This window comes from Trachurus japonicus, chromosome 21 (genome assembly GCF_045865225.1).
Source record: "Trachurus japonicus isolate A0001 chromosome 21, Traja_1.0".
NCBI lineage: Eukaryota > Metazoa > Chordata > Actinopteri > Carangiformes > Carangidae > Trachurus > Trachurus japonicus.
The window spans coordinates 27,294,615-27,317,670 of NC_140927.1; the positions used below are offsets into that span (position 1 = coordinate 27,294,615).

The 23,056-nt window shown below is 44.0% G+C and overlaps 1 protein-coding gene across 1 annotated transcript in view; it reads right to left on the minus strand.

The window, feature by feature from the left end:
- Window positions 1-855: 855 nt before the first annotated feature.
- kalrna (kalirin RhoGEF kinase a) overlaps window positions 856-23,056 on the minus strand; it is a 205,466-nt gene continuing 183,265 nt past the window's right edge. The window contains exons 56-68 of the mRNA XM_085766061.1: window positions 18,283-18,608; window positions 14,964-15,123; window positions 11,940-12,002; window positions 10,628-10,655; window positions 9,407-9,569; window positions 8,380-8,501; window positions 7,192-7,323; window positions 6,118-6,279; window positions 5,920-5,998; window positions 5,778-5,829; window positions 4,989-5,137; window positions 4,212-4,350; window positions 856-1,509 (exon numbers count right to left, since the gene is read on the minus strand). Coding sequence (XP_085622187.1) covers window positions 949-1,509; window positions 4,212-4,350; window positions 4,989-5,137; window positions 5,778-5,829; window positions 5,920-5,998; window positions 6,118-6,279; window positions 7,192-7,323; window positions 8,380-8,501; window positions 9,407-9,569; window positions 10,628-10,655; window positions 11,940-12,002; window positions 14,964-15,123; window positions 18,283-18,608 — 2,136 coding nt within the window. The 3' untranslated portion in view covers window positions 856-948. The remainder of the gene's footprint in view (window positions 1,510-4,211; window positions 4,351-4,988; window positions 5,138-5,777; window positions 5,830-5,919; window positions 5,999-6,117; window positions 6,280-7,191; window positions 7,324-8,379; window positions 8,502-9,406; window positions 9,570-10,627; window positions 10,656-11,939; window positions 12,003-14,963; window positions 15,124-18,282; window positions 18,609-23,056) is intronic.

Sequence of the window (23,056 nt, forward strand, 5' to 3'; positions counted from 1 at the left end):
AAAGACCCTTAGTGGCCAAAACCTTTCACTGAGCATGGCTGGTAAGATGCTCCACAGATTGAATCGGCCAGTTGGTTGGTATACGTGAGGTCCCTGAGGCCAGAGCATTGGGATAAAAGACTTAACAATTAGCTGCTCCACACTGGGTTTAAACATGCAGGACAGGTGCCTTTGATAAATATATTTTTCCCCCTGTTAAAAAATAAATACTTCAATGTGAACAGAACCAAATCCGTTGTTGGTCGTCCTGTCCTTGCTCACAGTGGTCGTTTTTTGAGTCTCAACTTCGATTGAGATCTTTGGGTTCTCCTGCCTGGGACATCTAGATGTTAGCGAGGTGAACAAAGACCTGATGACTTATTAATGATCAATAATTAAACATTTCTTTGACTTCCAGAAGATTTGATGATTTGTTTCTGCTTGTAAAGGTTTGGTCTGGAGGTGACAGATATTAAATCTCATAGCGATCACAGGCATCGACTGCTTTTCCTCTTCTTCTGTCGAACCAATAATTACTTAAAGCAGAAGTAAGTGATCCGGTGGTTTTGTCTAACTTCCTGTCAGCAGATGGAGTTAGCAGCCCCCGCCCTCGTCCTTACGTCACCACATTCACGCGCATCCCTTGGCTGCACACACAGAGAGGACTGCCCCTTTATGCCGTTCTCTCTCCTCATTGGATAAAGGTTGTAGGATACGATAAAAGTTTTCTCCTGGGCTCAGAGCAGAGCAGAGTGACTGACAGACCCGTGTTTCAGACCAAACACTCTATAGAAGTGATTGCTGTGGGAAGATACAACTATTTAAGACTTAGATTAACACAAACATTCACCTGACTTCTGCTTTAAGATAGGCTAATAGGCTATAACTGTTTAAAACATACTGTACTGTTGTTATTGGTGGTCACAGGTGGTGGATTGATTGATATTGTTATTGATCTGATCTGATCAGTCACAGTGTGTTGCCCATGCTGCTGCTCACCAGCCCTTTGATATTGGTGATGGGCCGGACGTCGTGCAGCTGCCTGCGCCGGTCGATGAACGTGGCCAAGCGCGTGGTGTCCAGGGGCGTCTTGGAGTGGTCCCCTCCGTGCGCGCCCCCGCGGCCCACCCACGGGTGCTGCAGACACGAGGTGGCGCTCGGCCTCTTGCGCTGGTCCTGCAGCAGCACCGAGGACACGAAGTCCCGCGCCGCCTGGCTCACGTCCCGGAAGTACTCGTCCGGGAAGCAGAAGTCCAGGCGGCAGATGTTGACGCAGGTTTCCTCGGGAGACTCGTCCAGAAAGGGGGACACGCCGCTGAGCAGGACGTAGGCCAGCACGCCCACGCTCCACAGGTCGGTGGCCACGGACACCGGGGTCCCGCGGATGAGCTCCGGAGCGGCGAACTCCGGGTTCCCGAGCAGCAGGTGGACGTAGCGGCGGTGGGCGGAGGAGAGCTGCACCGCGTCCCCGAAGTCGACCAGCTTCACGGCCGGGGTCGGAGCGTGGAGGTCCACCATGATGTTCTCCGGCTGGAGGCGGAGGAGAGAGAGGAGGTGAGTCGGTCAGTGGATGGTAAGAAGGATTGATATGTCCCACAATGGGACATCCAGGCCCGGCCCTAGGATGTTGGTGGCCCCCTAAACAAGGTTTTTGTTTGTGGCCCTGCACTCTAAGCACAAACACCAAATCACTGCTTCAAACTGAATACAGACGTGTTTATCCCTCTGAGGTTTGAGGCCATTTTCTCCACTTTTACATATTTTCTTAAATGTATCTTTTTAAGATACTTGCAGATGTAACAATACTCAAGTGTTTTATGTCTAAATATTAGAATCTCCGCTGTAAGCACACTGAGGCCAGTTTGTCCTAGAACACTGTAGAAAGAAATAATTTAGGACAAATGCTGGAAATTTGAGGTCTGCTTTTTGAAACATTTCAAATCCCTTGTGAAAACACTCCTTCAGTCATGAGAATGAACTGTTTTGGTGCTTGAAATAGGATATGAATACAGTAATAGATAAGTGTAGAAAAAATGAAAATGGAAATGAAATTTTGTAAAATCGCTTTTTGAGCACAAATGTTGTCATTCTGCCGTTCTATTTTCACCAAATGTCTCAAAAGTGAGATAAAAGAAGCTGAATATTGACTTAAAATTACATATAAAGCTCATAGCTGCACGTGCAGACCTCAGGATGTTTAAATGACTTTAATTGAACCCTGGTACCTTTCTGATCATGTGGCCCCCCACCTAACGGCTGTGGCCCTAAACAACCACATAGAGGGTTTATGCCAGGGGCCGGCCCTGGGAACATCATATTATAACCCAGGACCCCCAAACTGATGGAGAGATGGAGCAGGGACCCCTACCTTATTATAAAAAAAAGTGTATTAGGCTATATTAAACTGGGCCCAGTGGGCTACCAACATAGTGTAGTGTATTATCCACCTGAACATTTTTGCTTTAATATCTTATGTTCTTCATGGTGTTTTCTTAGCCTAAAAGTTAAGGGATAGGTCAGAGGTAAGTCGCCATTTGGATAGGAACTTCATTTGTGATAAGTAACAGTTTATATTCAAATAGAATAAATATAAATAAATGTAGATCATATAAGAGAGAAAGGCACGCACATTTACAGCAAGATGTTTAGATTAGGTGTCCTAGATTAGGTGGAATGTACCCTGAGAAATGTGTTTCTTGTCATCTACCCATCTCTGTGGGTCATAGTTTTTGGGGAAACTTGACACTGTATCTATGTTTAAGTTAGCTTGGTCAAGAGGTTAAATGTCAGAAGGCATAGGTTAGATTCTGTTTTTAGATCCTGTCTTTGTCTGACCATCCTGGTCAGTTATATCCTTCTGTGGGAGAAGGTAGAGAATTAGAAAACGTATATAAGGTTAGAGCTTTAGGCCAAGAGAGAGAGATCTCAGATTGGACCAGAGATGCTCCACGATTCGGCATTTTTGATTTTTGACACTGTTCTTCTTCTTGTAATAAACTCATTTTTGAATGCAAGAAAAGACGTGTCAGCGGTGATCCCTTCTTTTCATCAACACATCAATATACCACAATAGCCTGTTATTGTGCATTCAATACTAAACTATTTAAATAATACACAGGTTGATAGGCTATATTCTTTTTTTTTTTCTAAATGTGTAAAGGTACAGTCAGTAAGGGGCTGTCCCTCTCGAAAACAAGATATATCAAGGGGTTTTATCCAAATAAAGAAATTTCAAACATTTATAAACAGACCAACTGAATGATAATCATGCAGACAAGCTATTCAAATTGACGTTTTTATTTGAAACATAAATGTGGAAACTAAAAGATATAAAAATTGTCTAATCACCCCCGAGGGGTCACGGACCCCCTGTTGAAGACCTCTGTATATAGGCTATTTAAAGGAGACATATTATGCCCCTTGTCCACAAGTAGCCTATAGTTTCCAGGTGTCTTAAATGTCTGTGACATACTTACGTAAAAATACCCCAAGGATCAAACATCCCAACTCTTTTTTTTCAACCTCAGGAGCCTGAAAATTGCAGATCTACATGCCTGTGATATTTACATATGTCCCCTTTAAGTTAGGGGTCTTCAACATTTTTCGGGCCAAGGAAGCCCAAACCAATGGAGAGATGAGCAGGGACCCTACTAGAGACTATAGACTCCAATTTTTCCCTGTTAAAAGGGTTTTCCCGGGAGTTTTTCCTCAGTCGATGCGAGGGTCTAAGGGCAGATGATGTTGTTATGATGCCATGTAAAGCCCTTTGAGACAAACTGTTTGTAAAAATGGGCTGTACAAATAAAATTTCCTTGCCTTGCCTATAGATTATATAAAATAAAATTAAAATTGTGTTTTATATTAAATCGGGATAGTGCCATAAACACACCTTGTTATTGTGCATTCAATACTAAGCTATTTAAATGCACATGTTCATGTATTTTTGTTGTTTTACATGTTTTTATTGTAAACAAGGTGCAAGGTGATTATAGGGTGGCCTGCCACTGCCACTTATAATCACATCCAGTTTCACCAGATAAAAACATGATTCAACAGTGTGTGTCAGTTGCATGATAATCATGCATACAAGCTGTTCAAATTGACATTTTTATTCTAAACATGAATCAGTCAATGAAAAAAATATAAAAGAAATTGTCTAATCAACCAAAAATTTAGCAAATTTCCCGGGCCTCCTGTCGAAGACCTGGTAGTTCTATTAAGTCGCTGCTCACCTTGAGGTCCAGGTGAGCCACCCTGCAGGTGTGAAGATGCTGCAGAGCCTCCAGCGTTTCTCTGATGAAGAACGCCACCTTCTCCTCCATCAGCTCATCGTGGGCGACCAGGTAGTCGAGCAGCCGCCCGTCCTCCAGCCTGACGGAGACACAGTCAGACAAGACGTCAGATCAGTGGTTCCCAACCTTTTCCAACTCACTCAGGGCCCATTTGAATAAGTCAAAAATGTCGGAGGCCAAATGATGCAGACAAGAAAGAAAGGGGCAAGTAGGAAGCTCCACAGTCCCTGAGAAGTTGAAGGCATTGCTATGTAGTAGACAAATGAGGGGACTTTGCGTCAGAATCTGAGAGCCCGACCATGAACACTCTACAAGTTATAGGAGCCGAGACAAAAAGAGTTACAGTCATCTCCCCTATTTTTATGGAATTACATTTTTATTTATTTCCACAAAAATTATACTATTTTGAAAATGATTTGATTGCCTTATTGCAATAACTTTGCAGCCCCCTGATGAGGTTGGGAATCACTGCTTTAGATGATGGCTACACATCATTCTACCTGTTAGCAGCATGAAGGCAGAGGTGCAGTTTGGTAGCAGAAAACAGAAACTTTCTTGGGTGTAATATCCCTAAAAAAGTACGGTCATAAACTTTATTTCATATTTCTTGCAGCTTTGTTATCCAGCTGGTTCGTAGCTACTATCTAATAGTTCAATGTTAATACATTACAGTAAGGAGATTCAGGTTTAAAGATGCTTTGACTTGTTCAGACTTACAGCTCCAGGATCAGCATCAGGGAGGTCGGAGACTCGTAGGTGTCCAACAGCGCCACCACCTGGTGATTCTGTACATGCTGCAGGATGTCGGCCTCGTGAGCCACCTGCTCCTTCTTCTGCATCTTCTTACTCACGTACTTCACTGCAACCTACAAGAGATAGATAGATAGATAGATAGATAGATAGATAGATAGATAGATAGATAGATAGATAGATAGATAGATAGATAGATAGATAGATAGATAGATAGATAGATAGATAGATAGTGAACAATAATACAAAAATCACATAACTTACAAAATTCTTTACATATTATACATAGAGCAAAGAAATTTGCCCAATGTCTGTGAGAGCCTGCATTTCCCTAATGCTGCATTTACTGCACTAGGAATATAGGCTACTTTAAAAAATCGGTAACTTCCTTAACCTGAAAACAAAAACAACAGAACTAACTTGTAACTTAAAAATAAATGTCACTGTAAAAGAAAACACCAAATACATACAGAAGACACCTAAATAATTTAAAAAATCTTAATAGTTTGGTACCTTTTCAACTTAAGGAACAAAAAAATGAATTCACTGCAACATGAATTTCAGATTAACATTTAAAAGAACTATTACCCTTAAAGCATACATTACAAATATGAAAATAAGCTTATTTAGCAGACTTTTGTTAAATTACATATGAACATTAACCTACTCTAAAGAAAAAAACAGCAATAAAAACACTAAACACACTCTAATACGTGAAGTGAAAAGTGAACAACAGAAGAATCTCCTCGGCTTTACCTCTTTCTTTGTCGACTTGTTGAGACACTTTCTCACCACTGAAAATCGTCCCCTGGAAAAGCAGCAAAACTTCGATTAAAAACCCCCCAAAAGCTGCAACATCTGTAACAGCAGTCAACATCTGGACTGAAAGTCACTTCACCTTCCAATCTCAGAGATCTCAGAGAAGCTCGAGTCAAAGTTTTCTTTCCACTGGATTCCCGTCCCGTCACAGCCAGAGTCTGGACACACACACACACACACACACACACACACACACACACACACACACACACAGATCAACACATCAACTCTCCAGGATTTAGACCGAGCCGAGTTGCTTCATGTTTCACTGACTTACTGCTGCTGGGCAGAGTGACCATGTTGGAGGGCTCGGACGGCGGGCCGACCCCCCAGCGGTTGGAGGCTCGGACCCTGAACTGATAGTGACCTCCTGGGATCAGAGAGTCGATCTGAACGCACTCCTCCCGGCTGCTGGCCGCCTGCTGCCATAGTAACGAGTCTGTGGAGGAGACATTCATTCATTCATAACCTTTATTTAAACTCGGAGATATATTGAGGACGGAGCAACCTCATTTACAATCTAGCCGAGATGAAACACAGAACATATAAAGACAGAAGACAAAACAATTGAGACATACATAAATATAACAAACATACATAAGCATAAATAAGCATGAATACATATAAGTGTAGTTAAAAGCAGGAGCAGTTAGAGGTAAAATATGATGTAATTATGGATTTAAATTGCCCTATTGGTAAAAGTGAGGTAAGTTTCAGATGATTTTGCATAGAGTTCCAGGTTGAAGGTGCAACAGTAAGAAAAACTAGTCTTTCCAAGTTCGGTGAACCTGCAGTGTGAGCCAGTCTTTTGAGCGTGTGCAATGGGAACCTGCATTAAAAGATACTAGCGAGTTAATATAAGATGGTAAAAGACCAGTGAGAGCTTTAAAAATAAATAAAATCCAGTGTCGATCAGGCCTGGTGGATAATGAGGGCCATCCAACTTTGGAATACAGGTCACAGTGATGAGTGTTGTAGCTGTCGCCAGTAATGAACCTCAGGGCTGAGTGATAAACGCTGTCAAGTGGATGTAAGGTTATAACTGATGCATGCTTATACAAGATGTCTCCATAGTCTAAAACTGACATAAAAGTTGCTTCAATAAGTTTCTTCCTGCAGTGAAGAGGAAAGGATGATTTGTTTCTGTAAAAAAAAGCCTATTTTTTGTCTTAGTTTAATGACCAGATTAGATAGGCTATATGATGTTTGAAGGTGATTTTGTCGTCGATTTTGTTGTCGAGACATGGAGATGTGATGATGATGATGATGATGCTCAGACTAGGTGTGGTTTAATTATTTCAAATCCAACACACAGACACAGACACACAGACACACACACACAGACACACACCTTCCTGTCTGTACTCCACTGTGTAGCTGCTGACGGCGCTGTGAGCGGATGAAGCCGGCGGCGGCCAGTGGACCATCACCGCCGTGCTGCTCGCCTCCTGAGCCACTGGGCGTCCCGGGGCTGCTGGGATACCTGCAACAGCCAGGACAGGAAGACAACTGTTAAAGGGATAGTTCAACATTTAAATTGGCCCATCGCCATAATCCCTATAGTCATAGCAGTAGGTTCGTTACCTTTAATTGTCGGTGCAAGCTATTTCTAGAACGGCGGAGCAGAGCCGTGAGCTGCTCAGAGCTACGCTACGGAGGCTCATTATGGGATTTCTTGGTTTCCCTCATCAAACTCATCAAATACACAATCCAACAACTCCACAACGCTCTGGTGGACAAGTTGTGAGCTGCACATTCACCACGCTATGAGATAATAACACAACGTTACCACACAGAGTTGTTTTAGAGCTAAATTAATGCCAAACAGCTGATGCGTGTTGCCTTCAGGGACAGTTTTTCATCAACAGTCTCTGCATTTCCCTCTAAAACAACTCTGTGTGGTAACGTTGTGTTATTATCTCATAGCGTGGTGAATGTGCAGCTCACAACTTGTCCACCAGAGCGTTGTGGAGTTGTTGGATTGTGTATTTGATGAGTTTGATGAGGGAAACCAAGAAATCCCATTAGTAGTAGCGTAGCTCTGAGCAGCTCACGGCTCTGCTCCGCCGTTCTAAAAATAGCTTGCACCGACAATTAAAGGTAACGAACTTACTGCTATGACAATATTTGCCAAAATGTTGAACTATCCCTTTTAAAAACATGGAAGATCATTTTAACACTAAATAATAGGGTTCATAATTAACTGTGATGCTGACGAATGTTTTTATGCCCCAGGTTTATTATATTCAGTTTGTCTGTCCCGTCCTTATGAAAACGACGCCTCAGTAACACATTCACCGAACTTCTTTAAATTGGATACAACCATTCACTTGGACCCAGTGATGAAATATCTAGATTTTGGGGGTCAGAGGTCAAAGATCAAGGTCGCTGTGCCTTGTGAATGCAGCATCATAAGGACTCCCTATAGGAATCTTAAACTTCCAGACATTGGAACATTAAATTCGGATCGGGACTTTCTCTGACTTGGGACTAGTTTGAGCGGCGGAGGCAGACTAATGCAGCAGCAGACAGTAGCTACCTTGGACTTTAATGGAGGCGGAGGAGGAGGCGGAGCCGTGGTCGTTAACGGCAACACAGGTGTAGATCCCCGTGTCCTGAGGCATCAGGTTACAGACCTTCAGCAGGATGTCGCCTGTGTCCCTGCAGCAGGAGGAGGAGCAGATCAACTCAGTGTAGTAATCACAGTGTGTGTGTGTGTGTGTGTGTGTGTGTGTGTGTGTGTGTGTCAAAGTCAAAGTCAAAGTGTCTTTATTTGTCCCAACAGGGAAAATTGGTTTGCAGCCGGGAAGATCCACACATTCAACACATACACAAATAGACAACACCAAATAACATGTAACATATAACGTGTCATCATGGGCAGATTAAAAGGACCTACTGCAAGATAAAATATGATTCAAAGTGCCAATAATGTACACTGTACAAACAAATAAATAATAAATAAACAGCAGGGGCCTAAAGTGCAAATGCAACAGGTTACACAGCCATAAACAGTCTGTATATACATACAATTAATTATCTACTGTTTAGAATGGCCGTGGGGACAAAGGAAACCTTAAATCTCTTGGTGCGAAGAGCAGGCACCTTCCACCGACGGCCTGAGGGCAACAACATAAACTCAGACTGGAGGGGGTGATCCACACACTCCAGAATCAAGGGAGCCTTCCTAAGAACTTGCCTGCTGTACATATCAGTAAGCTGCATTTGACTCCTCCCTGTAACCTTACTGGCCACTTTAACAAGGTTGGCAAGCCTGTTTTTATTGGCCAGAGTCAGGTTTCCATACCAGGCAACCACACAGAACATAAGAACAGATTCAATGAAGCTTCTATAAAAGTGGACAACATCACCAAAAACAGGCAAAATAAAATCTCCATCTCTCCAGACACCAACTCAACAGCAATTGGGACTTAAAAGGTAATTAAAATCTAGCCCATGTGAGACGAACAGTACATAAAAAACACTCAACCACAGGAACAAAGGATCCTGCTGCCGGTCGCCACATGAGCAGCGCCCCCCGGTGTGTGTGTGTGTGTGTGTGTTACCTGATGTCGATGGTGAAGCGGCTGTTGCTGGTCACTGGGTTCTGGTCCGGTCCCTTCAGGGTCACCGTGGGTTTGGGCCGTCCACACACTTTACAGCAGAGGACCACGGTCTCCCCGAACGCACACACCACGTCTGACAGAGGGACGAGGAACTCTGGAGCCACTGCACACACACACACACACACACACACACACACAAACACACACATATACACACTTTATACACAGTCCAGATCCTCAGTTTCTGATTAGTTTTTGCTCCTGAGCTTCACTGTGTTCAGATAGATCAGCATCAACTCTCTGCTTTAATTAGATTCATATCAGTGTTTCATTTACTGAGCTACGGGTGTTTTCATCTCATCGAGGCGTCTCTGCTTCAGTCTGGTCTTCAGTTGCTCATCTTAAAAAGTCTTTGTTTGCTTCGTGACCTTTGACGTGTCTTTGACTTATCTTTTGTTTTTGATCCTTGTTCTACAACTCTTCTCTCCTCACACTGACTCACAGCTCCTCTCCAGCTCTTCTCTACCAGTCGGCCCTGGTTCGAAACCCCCAATTACTGCTGAAAATGAAGCACCTAATTTCCACCTTTCGGATTGTGCAGAGATTAGATAACTCCATTGTTTGCATTTTATTGAAGCTTAAAATTGTGTATAATTGAGAGTGTGGCTGCTCCATCTTTAATTACGATCTGTGGTTTTAAGCTGCACCCTTTGGGTTTCAAAAGCTTGACAGAAACTGCTCAAATAACTTGAACGTAAAAAATGTTTTATTGTCCTTATGGCAATTTGTGCTCCACAGCAATTAGACTGGGACTTGCTGCTTCAATGTCTAGTTCATTTGTTCATTTCATGTTTAACTGCCCAAGTTGCACATTTTATTTAGTTTAATCTAGTTTAAATACCCCATGTGACTGTCTAAGTCAAATGATGATTAAATGTTTCCCTGCTCTGCTGGATTTGACCTGAAACTGAGGCTGCTGCAGGTATTGATCATCACTGGTAAGGCCGTTCTCATCGATCAGACTCAACCTTTATCATCATGTAGCCTGTATATAATAGATAAAACTATCTGGGTCATCCAGTCTGTGAACTTTAGTTTCAGCTTCAGACCTTTAGTTTATTACCTGCTCTGTCTGTAACATCAACTCTCACTAAAACTGCATTTATGCAAATGAGATAGCATACTAATGAGCAAGTGGCATCAGTTCTTCATGTCTCTTACCTTCCTGGATGAAGTTTGGGTTGAGCAGCTGTAAAACAGATGAGGTCAAAGTTAATACAGTTTTCTACTGTGCTAAATTTCTCTATTTTATTCCGTTTCATGTTTTTTGACATTTTATTTTCCAGTTTTTCTCCACTGGTTTGGCTCATTTCTTGAAACAGAAATTACATTCTCAAAACAACATGGACAAACCTCCAAACCACTTGGCACCTGTTCACTACAGAATTGTATTTCTCATTCATTTCATCACATTGCAAATGATTAAGTACAGGTAGCCTACATTTAGCACAGCTTCCAAGTGAATAGATCTTATTGATCTAAACTGATTGATTGATTGATTCTCAGTCTGATGGTTGTTCTCTCCAAAACGTGTCAGCCTCATTTCATTGTATAAGTCATCACATGCAAAATAGTCTGTTCAATGGGCTATATGCATAGCTCCACTACTTCCTGAAATAAGCCAGCTCCTTTATTTCCTGTCTTACATTATTGGACCAACTAATTAATCCAGGTGTGCCTGACCATTGGATTAAGGAAATAAAGGAGCTGGCTTATTTCAGGAAGTAGTGGAGCTGTGCATATAGCCCATTCTCAAAATTAGTCAAGAACATAATACCATGAATATCATAGGCCTATATTTATTTACAGCACTGTAGGCTACTTACTTACTTTCCTTGTTTTTTGTTATGTTTTATGTTATGCTACACAACATTTATGTATTCTAGTAATATTCCAGTATATTATGCTGTATACATTTTATTTTTACTCTGATGAATGGAAGTTACATTATGTGTGTGAATAAAAATGGTTACAATTTCCTTGGATACTGCAATGCAATGTGTGATGTCAAAGCTTGGAAGTTACTCCGTAAAAGCATTTTATACACAATTGTATTTTATTAGCTAGACAAAACAAACTAGTACAGTAACTACTGTCAATGAAGAAGTGGGTTAAGACTGAGAGGAGGACATGAGGGATATTTCAATGCTCCTCTGCCATAGTGACAAAACATCTAAACATTTTGACTTGCAGAATGCCAAAGGGACGATGCATTTTGGGGGCACTGACTATTTATATGTGAAGGAGAAGTTTTGCCTTAGTTTTGACAGTGAATTGTTTTGATATGAGCTTTTGCAAGTGATCTATGGTGTTGTGCTGAACTGTAACAGCGTTTTGCCAAATGATCTGAAGAGTTTTGAGAATGTGATTTCTGTTTTGATAAATGAGCCAAACCAATGGAGGAAAACTGTACGACAAACTGATGCGATGTCATGAACTCAGAGTCGTCCCAGGTCCATGTGCATCACCGTACCTCCATCCCCGTCTTTGGGTCGAGGTCGTCTTCACAGTCCGACTCATCTGACGTGTGAACGTCCTGGTGGAGAACGGAGCAGGGAACAGAAGGAGACAGAGAGAGTGGGATGGGACGTGTGAAGAAGAAGAAGAAGGTGTGATTGGGGGATCAGGGAGGAGGAGGGAAAGAAAAGGAAAAGGAAACAGAGGAGTAATAAAGAACCAAATGAAAAGAGAAAGAGGGAGTAAAAGAAGAGGAGGATTGAGAGAAGAAGATGAATATCGTCACCAAAGGAAACCGTTCTCCTGATACTCACCCGAGACCTCACCTGACGTAGTTTGACTCCGAGCATCAACAAACCACATAGAGTTGAACTGTTGTCATAGCAACATCAACATCAACTTCTTAAGAATCCGTTCCCTCAGAATTCAGACCTCAAACGACTGATTACAACTGTTTTCAATCAAGACACACTGCAAAAACTCAAATTTTTTCCAAGAATATTTGTCTTATTTCTTGTCAAAATGTATAATTTCTACTCAAAACTAATCTCTTTCCACTTAAAATAAGACTCATCACCTAAAAATTAACTTGTTTTTAGATAATTTTCAAACAAATTTTCTCTCGAAATAAGTAGAAACTGTTTTTGTGCTTGTAATAAGAGAGAAAAACTTGCTCCACTATCAGATTTTTCTACTTATTTCAAGTGAAAATCTGTTTGAAAGAAGTAAAAAGTGTCTAAAAACAAGCTACTTTCTTATGTGACGAGTCTTATTTTAAGTATAATTTGATTTGTTTTGACTAGAAATGACATTTTGACAACAAATAAGACAAATATTCTTAATAAGATTTTGAGTTTTTGCAATGCAATGATTGATCCCAACAGGATTCATCAACTTCCCCCTCTGGGTATCAGTGATGCTGCAGAATGTAAGGACTGTTTTTCCTTTAGGTTTAAGCTGCTGCATTAAAACCTCACTCTCATATATATAATTTTAAAGTTTGAGGGAGATGAAAATAAATTTACTATAGCCTACCTGTCAGGTTTAGATTCAGGCGGATCTTCACATTTTGCAAACTACTAACACATTTTGATTAAAAAACATGAAAAATAAATGAAAAACACTTATAATAGAAATAAATACTGAGAATGAGGAAGTTGTACTAGTAAATAAATACTGTCCCAAACCAAAGGATTAGTTATTAAGAAAACAAAATAACCTTAGAGAGTTACAAAAATAGTAACATCGTAAACCTGCTGCTTTACACTGATTTCAATATACACAGTTATTCCACCTTTATTCTGCTGCTGTTTCTCTAAGTTCAATTAGTTTCGACTGATTTAATAATCCTCTTCAATATCAGCTTCATATCACAAAACTGAGAAACGTCTACAAACCCTCCGATACTGGACCGCTGCAACAAAAACAGAAACTCTTGTCTTTGTTTCTGGTGTGAAACCTGTTTCTCTTCAGAATAAAGACTGGATTTTTTTTTCATTTATATCATTCATTTCATTCACAGGATTCAAAGGCTTTAAATATAAAAAACGTCATCATGTTAGTTCACCACAGAAAGAAACACTAGTTAACACAGATCAAACCATAAATCACTGATTCTACTTCTACCCATGCACAGGGAGGGAAAATAAACCAAACAACACAAAAAGAAATCAGAGTTTATTTTTCAAACAGTGCAGTCGAGGTTTTGGGGCAAAAAACATAAACATAAGAAGAAATTATATTAAAGGGATAGTTCAACATTTTGGCAAATTGGCCCATTGCCATAATCCCTATAGTCATAGCAGTAGGCTCATTACCTTTAATTGTAGGTGTAAGCTATTTTCACTACGGCGGAGCGCAGCAGCTGGCTGCTCAGAGCTACGCTATGGAGGCTAAGGGAATTTCTTGGTTTCCCTCATTAAACTCATCAAATTCAACATCCCAAAACTCCACAGCGCTTTTGTAGACAAGTTGTGACCTGCACAACCACCACGCTATGAGATAATGACGGAACGATACGAAACGGAGCCGTTTTCGAGGTAAATACAGGGTAAATACGGAGACTGCTTGCTGAAAAACTGTCCCTGAACGCAACGCGCATCAGCGGTTTTGTATGTATTTACCTCGAAAACGGCTCCGTTTCGTATCGTTCCGTCATTATCTCATAGCGTGGTGGTTGTGCAGGTCACAACTTGTCTACAAAAGCGCTGTGGAGTTTGGAGATTTTGTATTTGATGAGTTTAATGAGGGAAACCAAGAAATTCCCTTAGCCTCCATAGCGTAGCTCTGAGCAGCCTGCTGCTGCGCTCCGCTGTACTAAAAATAGCTTACACCTACAATTAAAGGTAACGAACCTACTGCTATGGCTATAGCAATTATGGCAATGGGCCAATTTGCCAAAATGTTGAACTATCCCTTTAAGAAAAAACCAAACACCTGCGGCGTTCTCAACCGTCTTATGTTCACGTGGGTTTAAATTAAAGGTTGCTTTTTAAACATTTGTGTGTTAAGTTTCACCACCTCAGCTCCGTCACAGCATGTAGGCTACTGTAACACCTTGATAGAAGGAGATTTATGAAACTGGTGCAGAGTTAAAACTGAACGGATTCTGTTGTTGTTGTTGCTCCACTTCACGACCGACACAGATCCAGAGAAGCTGCGTGCACCAAACCAAACACTGGCGGCCATGTTGGGGCAAATACGTGTTTTTAATAATAATAATAATAATAATAATAATAGTAATAATAATAGTTGAAATGGTTCAAATGTGCGTCTATACGTTCCTGCAGGTTGAGAATCACCGCTGAGTCAAACTGAGACACAAAACGACTGTGTGTGTTTGTCGTTCTGCACAAACACATGCGCGCACACACACGGGTTAGGAGGAGGAAATAAAAACCAAGTGGGAGGGGGGGGGGGCGGGGGGGGGGGCAGGTGAGGGAGGGAGCTGTTTTTTGTTGTTGTTTGGGCACACAAATATGACATCACCAGCGTGCGCCGTCGGCCTGCTTTTACTCACTTTGCCCGTTGCCGCGGCGGCGGCGGCGGCGGCAGCGGGGGAGGCGAGCGGGGGAGGGGGCGTGGTTTCTTTGGGCTTACGCAGGAGGCCGTTCTCGTGACCTCTGACCCCCGCAAAGGTGACGACGTCCTTGGCTTCAGCGCGCTTCCTGGCACGCAGTGTGTTCCACGACAGAGACTTCCTGTACGGTACAGCAACGACAGCAAACATCAAGCAGCCAATCGGAGAGAAGCTCAGAGGCCCGGACCAGTCTGGCTGCAGGGGCGACGCGGTAGCTATGATGTCATGTCTCTGTCGCTATGGATACAAGTCTCTGCTGCCCGATGCACATGGGCCGTCTAGATACATACTGATTATATATCATCTATATTATCAATCGGTTGATTAAGCTCAAAATGAAGCTAAAAAAAGTATTTGGTAACCCTTTAATTTACAGGCCCTTAAAGGAATAGTTCACCAAAAAATGAAATTCAGTCATTAGTGACTCCCCCTCATGCTGATGAATACTCCGGAGTAGTTTTTTATTCCTCAAAGTGCAGCTGGAGACCCGGGAGGCCGGTTCCTAGTCCAATATAGTCTCGTATAAGGATTTCGTTGGACTAGGAACCGGCCTCCCGGGTCTCCAGATGCACTTTGAGGAATAAAAAACTACTCTGGAGTATTCATCAGCATGAGGGTGAGTCAATAATGACTGACTGAATTTCATTTTTTGGTGAACTATTCCCTTTAATAACCTGATAATGTCAAGAAATAACAATTAATTGCGTCATAATGTCTAGAAATAGCCTAGAAATAAACCTCAATTTTGTAGTAATGTCGAGAAATACAGACCAGAAATAACGATTGATTGCAAAGGACTTGGTGGAGAAAAATTCAGGCCTTTCCCAAAAAAGTCAAAACATGAAAAGCATGTGTAATCTTTTGCCTTTATGAAAAGCATGACATTACGATGAAATTGACCGTTATTTCTAGGCTATTTCTAGAAATTATCACGTAATTAGCGGCCTGTAAATTAAAGGGTTGCTGAAGTGGTATTTATGAATTTGCATTTAATGAATTATTATCACATTAAGTTTTACAGTCCTCGTAAGAGTTTAAAAGTTTTTCTATCATGATTCTTGTACAGTGTGTGTGTGTGTGTGTGTCTCTACAATGTGTGTTGTGTTGTTGCCTGCAGCTGCAGCCAAACTGTTCTGGTTCCTACAGGAGGAAGGACAGAGCGACACTGGTCCGACTTTATTGAGAGAGAGAGAGAGAGAGAGAGAGATGAGTTCAGACTGGAAGAGAGCGACAGAGAGAAACAGATCGTGCAGCATCTTCTTCCAAAGCAACAAAACCTTTGTACTTTTCCACTTCTTGTGCAAATCAGTTGTTTTACCAATGATGAAGTGCAGATGTAAACTGAACATTTGTCTGTGTTGTACATGTGAAGCACTTTAATTATAAAGTGTTTTATAAATAAACTTTGAATTGAATGTTAAGTGTCATATTTAATCTTCAAATGAACGTTAATCAAAGTTGTAGAATAACTCATGAGACCTTCATCATCATCATCATCATCATTATCCTGTAGATAAACACTTAGGAAACCTCAAACCTTCACAAAACAGACAGATGTTGTTTGTCGGACAAAGTCTGAACCAAACAGCAGCAGTTTCTCAGTTTTCATGTTTGTGGAGTGTCAAACCGTTGGTTAGTAAAAACTCAAAAAGGTCAAAATCAACTCAACTAGAACTAGAAGAAGAACAAAGTTAAAATCAATCAGAGGGGAAAAAGGTGCAGACGAGGTCTGAGACTTGAACCCTGACCCTCCGTCCGTTCATCAACAACTTGACTGATTTAATGTTTGTCACACAGAAGCAGCCACGCTCAGTCTCACGTTTGCTGTTGTAGTTTATTTACAAATATTAAAAACTACAAACTGTCAATCATCTCCAGCCTAACGCAGAACAAAACACCTTCACCTTCACGTCGCTTTTCTAACTCATGCTCAAGTCCAAAAGGTTTATTTTACATATTTAAAATACATTTAAAATCATTATCATTAGACTACCAACAGTACAATGCTGACCGTTGCCATTAAATGAAACATATTGCACAGCCTGACTTCATTCATATTTTTTCTCATCTTTAAATAGTGCAAAAGGGATTTTTTTTTCTTCTTAACAGGAATGTTCGAGAGCCTCAGTCGAAAAAACCAAAATTAACTTTGTACAGTGAACTGCCGACACAATAAACAAAATCAACATGAAGGAGGAAATGAATCCCAACTTTGTCCGTGAAATAAAATAATAATTACAAGGCAGAAAAACAATAACAACAATAACAAGAACAACAACAAGAACAGGAACAACAACGAGAGGAATAAACACAAAATTTCTGTATAGATTGCCACAGACAACAAAATAAATCTTCTCCATGTGGAGAACGGGGCTGAGACCACCTGAATGCCCCAGGTGAGCTTTTTTTTTCTTTTATCCCAAAAACAGTAAAAAGAAGAAAAAATACAAAAAAAAGAAAAGTAAAAAAATGAAAGAAAAAAAGTAAAACAAGAAGCAGGGTGTTAGGAACTGAAATAAGAGTCCGGTTTTAGCTCCACATGAGTGTCAACGGTTTCTCAGCTACAAGTTACAAGATTTTCTATCCAGTCTATTTCTGCAGGAAACTCCTCAGTACTGGTTTTACATGGAGATCTATCAGTCAGTGTGTGTGTGTGTGTGTGTGTGTCTGTGTGTGAGAGTGCATGTGTGTATAAGTGTGTGTACTGTATGTGTGTGTGTGTGTGTGTTTTAGTTCATGTGAAAGCCAGAAATCCACTTTCATGTAGTTGCCACGGAGCCGTCAAAAGTGACAGTTAAAAGTGGCTCAGAAAAATCAAACTGTCAAACTGTCACTGCAGCAGCTTGATGGGACAGTGAGAGACACACACACACACACACACGCACACACACACACGCACACACACACACACACGCACACGCACATGCACACGCACACGCACACACACACACAAAACAACAAAAACAGTCTCCTGTGAGGTCCAAAAGTGAGTTTACAAGGGAGGAGGAAGAGGAGGGGGAGGAAGAGGAGGGAACAGGGGAGTTAGGAGGAGGAGGAGGAGGAGGAGGAGGAGGAGGAGGAGGAGGAGGAGGAGGAAGAGGAGGAGGAGGAGGAAGAGGAGGCAGTGAGGAGTTAGTGAAACAAAAAAAAAAAACACCAAAACGTGTGGACGGAGGTTTTTGTCGCCTCGGTTCTTCTGAGTCTCTGGAGTGTGAAGTGGGAGGAGGAGGAGAGTTGGGTTTTGGGTTTTTGGGTTTTGGTTTTGGTTTGGGGGACTTACTTGATGTTGTTGGCGTCGGCCACCGCCGCTGAGAAGGAGGAAGTGGAGGAAGAGTCTTTGATGGACCTGGCGGCGGCGGTGGCGGCGGTGGCGTTGCCGGCGGCGGCGGCGACGGGCGGGCCCAGCACGTTGCCGGGCACCCAGCCCTCGGCGGCCGGCGACTGGCTGTTGGCCGGCCGGTACACCAGGTACATGTTCTGCTGGTTGGTGGCCAGGACCTGCACCGTCTCCCCCTGACTCACACACACCTCGTTCTCCTTCAGCGCAGAGTAGTCCTGACTCACCAGCATGGTGGACGACACGCCGTTACAGCCACCGCCCCCGTCCTGCAGGAGGAGGAGCAGGAGGAGGAGAGGAGGAGAGGAGGAGAGGAGGAGGAGGAGGAGAGGAGGAGGAGGAGGAGAGGAGGAGGAGAGGAGGAGGAGAGGAGAGGAGGAGAGGAGGAGAGGAGGAGGAGGAGGAGGAGGAGGAGGAGAGGAGGAGGAGGAGGAGGAGGAGAGGAGAGGAGGAGAGGAGGAGGAGAGGAGGAGAGGAGGAGGAGGAGGAGGAGAGGAGGAGAGGAGAGGAGGAGAGGAGGAGGAGAGGAGGAGAGGAGGAGGAGAGGAGGAGGAGGAGGAGAGGAGGAGAGGAGGAGAGGAGGAGGAGGAGAGGAGAGGAGGAGAGGAGGAGGAGAGGAGGAGAGGAGGAGGAGAGGAGGAGGAGGAGGAGAGGAGGAGAGGAGGAGGAGAGGAGGAGAGGAGGAGGAGAGGAGGAGAGGAGGAGGAGAGGAGGAGAGGAGGAGGAGAGGAGGAGGAGGAGGAGAGGAGGAGAGGAGGAGAGGAGGAGGAGGAGAGGAGAGGAGGAGAGGAGGAGGAGAGGAGGAGAGGAGGAGGAGGAGGAGGAGAGGAGGAGAGGAGAGGAGGAGAGGAGGAGAGGAGGAGGAGGAGAGGAGGAGGAGAGGAGGAGGAGAGGAGGAGAGGAGGAGGAGAGGAGGAGGAGAGGAGGAGGAGAGGAGGAGAGGAGGAGGAGGAGGAGAGGAGAGGAGGAGGGGAGGAGAGGAGGAGGAGGAGAGGAGGAGAGGAGGAGGAGGAGAGGAGGAGGAGGAGGAGAGGAGGAGGAGGAGGAGAGGAGGAGAGGAGGAGGAGGAGGGGAGGAGGAGAGGAGGAGGAGAGGAGGAGAGGAGGAGGAGGAGGAGGAGGAGAGGAGAGGAGGAGAGGAGGAGGAGGAGAGGAGAGGAGGAGGAGAGGAGGAGAGGAGGAGGAGGAGGAGAGGAGGAGAGGAGGAGGAGGAGGAGGAGAGGAGGAGAGGAGAGGAGGAGAGGAGGAGAGGAGGAGAGGAGAGGAGGAGAGGAGGAGAGGAGAGGAGGAGGAGGGGAGGAGGAGGAGGAAGAGGAGGAGAGGAGGAGGAGGAGAGGAGGAGAGGAGAGGAGGAGGAGAGGAGGAGGAGGAGGAGAGGAGGAGAGGAGGAGAGGAGAGGAGAGGAGGAGGAGAGGAGGAGGAGAGGAGGAGAGGAGGAGGAGGAGGAGAGGAGGAGAGGAGGAGGAGGAGGAGGAGGAGGAGAGGAGGAGAGGAGGAGGAGGAGGAGGAGGAGGAGAGGAGGAGAGGAGGAGGAGGAGGAGAGGAGGAGAGGAGAGGAGGAGAGGAGGAGGAGGAGAGGAGGAGGAGGAGGAGGAGGAGGAGGAAGAGGAGGAGAGGAGGAGGAGGAGAGGAGGAGAGGAGAGGAGGAGGAGAGGAGGAGGAGAGGAGAGGAGGAGGAGAGGAGGAGAGGAGGAGGAGGAGGAGAGGAGGAGAGGAGGAGGAGAGGAGGAGGAGGAGAGGAGGAGAGGAGGAGGAGGAGGAGAGGAGGAGAGGAGAGGAGGAGAGGAGGAGGAGGAGAGGAGGAGGAGGAGGAGGAGGAGGAGGAAGAGGAGGAGAGGAGGAGGAGGAGAGGAGGAGAGGAGAGGAGGAGGAGAGGAGGAGGAGGAGGAGAGGAGGAGAGGAGGAGAGGAGAGGAGAGGAGGAGGAGAGGAGGAGGAGAGGAGAGGAGGAGGAGGAGGAGAGGAGGAGGAGAGGAGGAGGAGAGGAGGAGGAGGAGAGGAGGAGGAGGAGAGGAGGAGGAGGAGGAGGAGAGGAGGAGGAGGAGGAGAGGAGGAGGAGGAGGAGAGGAGGAGGAGGAGGAGGAGGAGGAGAGGAGGAGAGGAGGAGAGGAGGAGAGGAGGAGGAGGAGGAGGAGAGGAGGAGAGGAGGAGAGGAGGAGAGGAGGAGGAGAAATGAGGACAAGGTTAAGGTGTGACTCGTCATGTGGGCTGGACGATGACCGTCCTGCTGGCTGTGATCCCCTTACAGCCGACGCCGACCTGAGGAGGAGCAGAGGGAGGTCAGGAGGAGGAGGAGGAGGAGGAGGAGGAGGAGGGTTGTCACAATACCAGAATTTCAGAAGTCGATACCAATACCTATGAGTTTCCACGATTCTCAATACTAATTCGATACTAAAAAACAGAACCCATGTACTTTTAAATTCACTACTTTATTGAAAACTGTTTCAAACTAGTACAGTATTTAAAGGGACAATGAGGAGTTTCTATTCGGTTATAAAAAAGTCTCACGTTAATGTGGATGAATCTCCGTTACCACTTGCTAATGGGCCCATTTTAGATAAATATATCGTTCTGTCTCTATTGTTATTTTGTTATTATTAGTGGTGGCGGAGATGCTGGGCGAGCCGACCAGCGTTTCTTTACTTTCAGTTTCGCAACGAGTCATGAGAATAACGTAGCTGAATCTCCGTTTATGGTGGGAACTACGACGGTATGTGAACCTCTTTGAACCTCTGACTTTAATTATTGATGAATGAAAACATGAGTCTGTCTTGCGCCGGTCAAAAGAATTTTACGGTGCGGAGGCTCATAAATGTCGTGTGAAAACACTTCGCTTTTCCAAAACTCCTCGTTGTCCCTTTAAAGCAGAAGTCAGGTGAATGTTTGTGTTAATCTAAGTCTTAAATAGTTGTATCTTCCGACAGCAATCACTTCTATAGAGTGTTTGGTCTGAAACACGGGTCTGTCAGTCACTCTGCTCTGCTCTGAGCCCAGGAGAAAACTTTCCTTGTATCCTACAACCTTTATCCAATGAGGAGAGAGAACGGCATAAAGGGGCAGTCCTCTCTGTGTGTGCAGCCAAGGGATGCGCCTGAATGTGGTGACGTAGGGACGAGGACCAATAGATCCATGACGAGGGCGGGGGCTGCTAACTCCATCTGCTGACAGGAAGTTAGACAAAACCACCGGATCGCTGCCTTCTGCTTTAACATAACGGTGCTTCTACATCTTTTTGCACAGACTTTAATAGGGCTGCCCCCAAATGGTCGACCAAGCAAAAAACATTTGGAGCCCCGTCTTGTCAAAATTAAAGCAGATATCATCGGCACGGCCGTTTCGGCTAATGCTGTGTTCAAGGCAGGCTTTTGAAACCGTAAGTTACAGCTTCAAGTCACAACTACGACTTGGTAGCGTTCCAGGTAACCCGTAGCTCGTGTTTTTACCGTCCTGTTGTCTGTGAAAGTTCCCTATAACGGCCACTCGTAACTTCCGACCCGTGAACTCGTACCAGATCGAACTGGTATGACTTCACAGGAAGGAAAAACACAAAGTACGAGTTTCCTTGAACGCACCATGAGTTAGCAGCCCCCGCCCTTGTCAGGCATCAATTGGTCCTCGTGCTACGTCACCACATTCACGCGCATCCCTTGGCTGCACACACAGCCCTTCATGCCGTTCTCTCCCCTCATTGGATAACACTTGTATCCCACAAGGAAAATTTTCTCCTCGGGTTACAGCAGAGCAGAGTGACGGAGAGACTCGTGTTTAGGCTGAAATACTTCATGTAAGTGATTGCTGACGGAAAATAGGACTATTTAGGACTTATATTAACAAAAACATTCCACTGATATCTGCTTTAAGTCAAAATAATCGGGGTACTTAAAAAACCCGATTGAAATCGGGGTACTGAAGTGCATGTAAACGCAGTCATTGTGACTGAACTGTATGAAAGGCTATGGGACTTTTGATTTGAAGGGCCAGATACAGGAAGTCGTGACACTCACTCGATGTCAGTTTTTGTTGTTGTTTTACACGGCTCGCCGAGGGAAAAGTTGTATATTCGGTTCTGACGGCACCAGAAAAAAGCAAGTATCGATTTATTTTTTTCATGTCGGTACCGAAGTATCGGTTCTTGTGACAACCCTACAACACAACACAACACAGCATCTCTTCAGGTGGTTTTCACAGCAGCAGAAAACACAAACACACATCCACCTCCTCCTCTTCCTCCACCTCCTCCTCTTCCTCCTCCTCCTCCTCCTCCTCCTCCTCCTCCTCCTCCTCCTCTTCCTCCTCCTCCTCCTCCTCCTCCTCCTCCTCCTCCTCCAACAGGTCAGAGTCAAACTCCAGTTTTTAGTTTATTCCTCTTTGCTGAAGGCTGAATGTTTGTTTGTTCTGATGACCTGTGGTGTAGTTTAACAACTGCCCTGAGAAGAAGTGAAGGCAAAATAAGCATGAGATTCAGCCTACACCTTTTCAATTAGCTTCATCCCTCATTGTATTTAGTTTATATTGGACGTAAATCTCTTTTTTTTTTTTTTTTGGAGGGGGGGTTAAATGCTAATCAAATAAGCAAAACAAAACAAAAAAAACGGATTCAAAACAAGCTGTTTATCAGTTTGGATCAATAATTGATCTGATCAGAGCTCAGAGTCAGACCGAGGCTTCAACAGTAAAAAATATAAAAATAAAACAAGTGTTGTGATCCTGTTGTGAGCA